Raw genomic sequence first — 951 nt, 5'->3', positions numbered from 1 at the left:
TACGAACAAAGCAGAATGGATAAAGGAAACTGTTCCTCACTAACTGAATTCTTTCTCTTAGGAATAACCAGTAACCCTGCAATGAAAGTGGCCCTATTTACCACAGTTTTACCTGTGTATCTCATCAGTGTCCTGGCGAATCTTGGCATGATCATGCTCGTCAGGGTGGACACCCAGCTCCACACCCCCATGTACTTCTTCCTGAGCCACCTGTCCTTCTCTGACCTCTGCTCTTCCAGTGCAGTTGGGCCCAGGATGCTGGCGGACCTATTCACGCAGAAGAACAGATCAATTCCCTTTGTGGGCTGCGCTCTACAATTATTCTTCTTATACATGTTTGTAGACATTGAGTGTCTGCTGCTGGCAGTGATGGCCTTTGATCGGTACAAGGCCATCAGCAGCCCCTTGCTCTATACAGTGGACATGTCCAGCAGGCTGTGTTCTGTTCTTGTGGCCAGTGTTTACCTATTGGGAGTAGCAGATTCTGTGATACACACATCATTGGCATTCCACTTGTGTTTCTGTGGGTCTAATGAGATCAATCACTTCTTCTGCGATGTCCCTCCTCTCCTATTACTATCTTGTTCAGACACACAGGTCAATGAGCTGGTCATTTTCACTATATTTGGTTTCATTGAACTGAGCACCATCTCAGGAGTCCTCATCTCCTATTGCTACATCATCTTATCGGTCTTAAAGATCCGCTCTGCCAAGAGGAGGTTCAAAGCTTTCTCCACCTGCGCCTCCCACCTCACTGCAGTTTCCGTTTTCCAGGGAACCATGCTGTTCATGTACTTCCGGCCCAGTTCTGCCTACTCCCTAGACCAGGACAAAATGACCTCACTGTTTTACACCCTGGTGATTCCCACTCTGAACCCTCTAATTTACAGCCTACGGAATAAGGATGTGAAGGAGGCCATAAAAAGGTTGAAAAATAAAATTTTCTCTTAG

At 46.7% G+C, this 951-nt stretch overlaps 1 protein-coding gene across 1 annotated transcript; it reads left to right on the top strand.

The window, feature by feature from the left end:
• LOC104864867 (olfactory receptor 5W2) lies at positions 1-951 on the top strand. Its single transcript, XM_010628120.3, has one exon. The coding sequence runs from the start codon at positions 16-18 to the stop codon at positions 949-951; it is 936 nt and encodes a 311-aa protein (XP_010626422.3). The 5' UTR covers positions 1-15.

This window comes from Fukomys damarensis, unplaced genomic scaffold (genome assembly GCF_012274545.1).
Source record: "Fukomys damarensis isolate Sample0158 unplaced genomic scaffold, DMR_v1.0_HiC HiC_scaffold_118, whole genome shotgun sequence".
NCBI classification, from domain to species: Eukaryota; Metazoa; Chordata; class Mammalia; order Rodentia; family Bathyergidae; genus Fukomys; species Fukomys damarensis.
The sequence above is the reverse complement of the archived record's forward strand: the minus strand, read 5'-3'. Positions and strand labels throughout refer to the sequence as shown.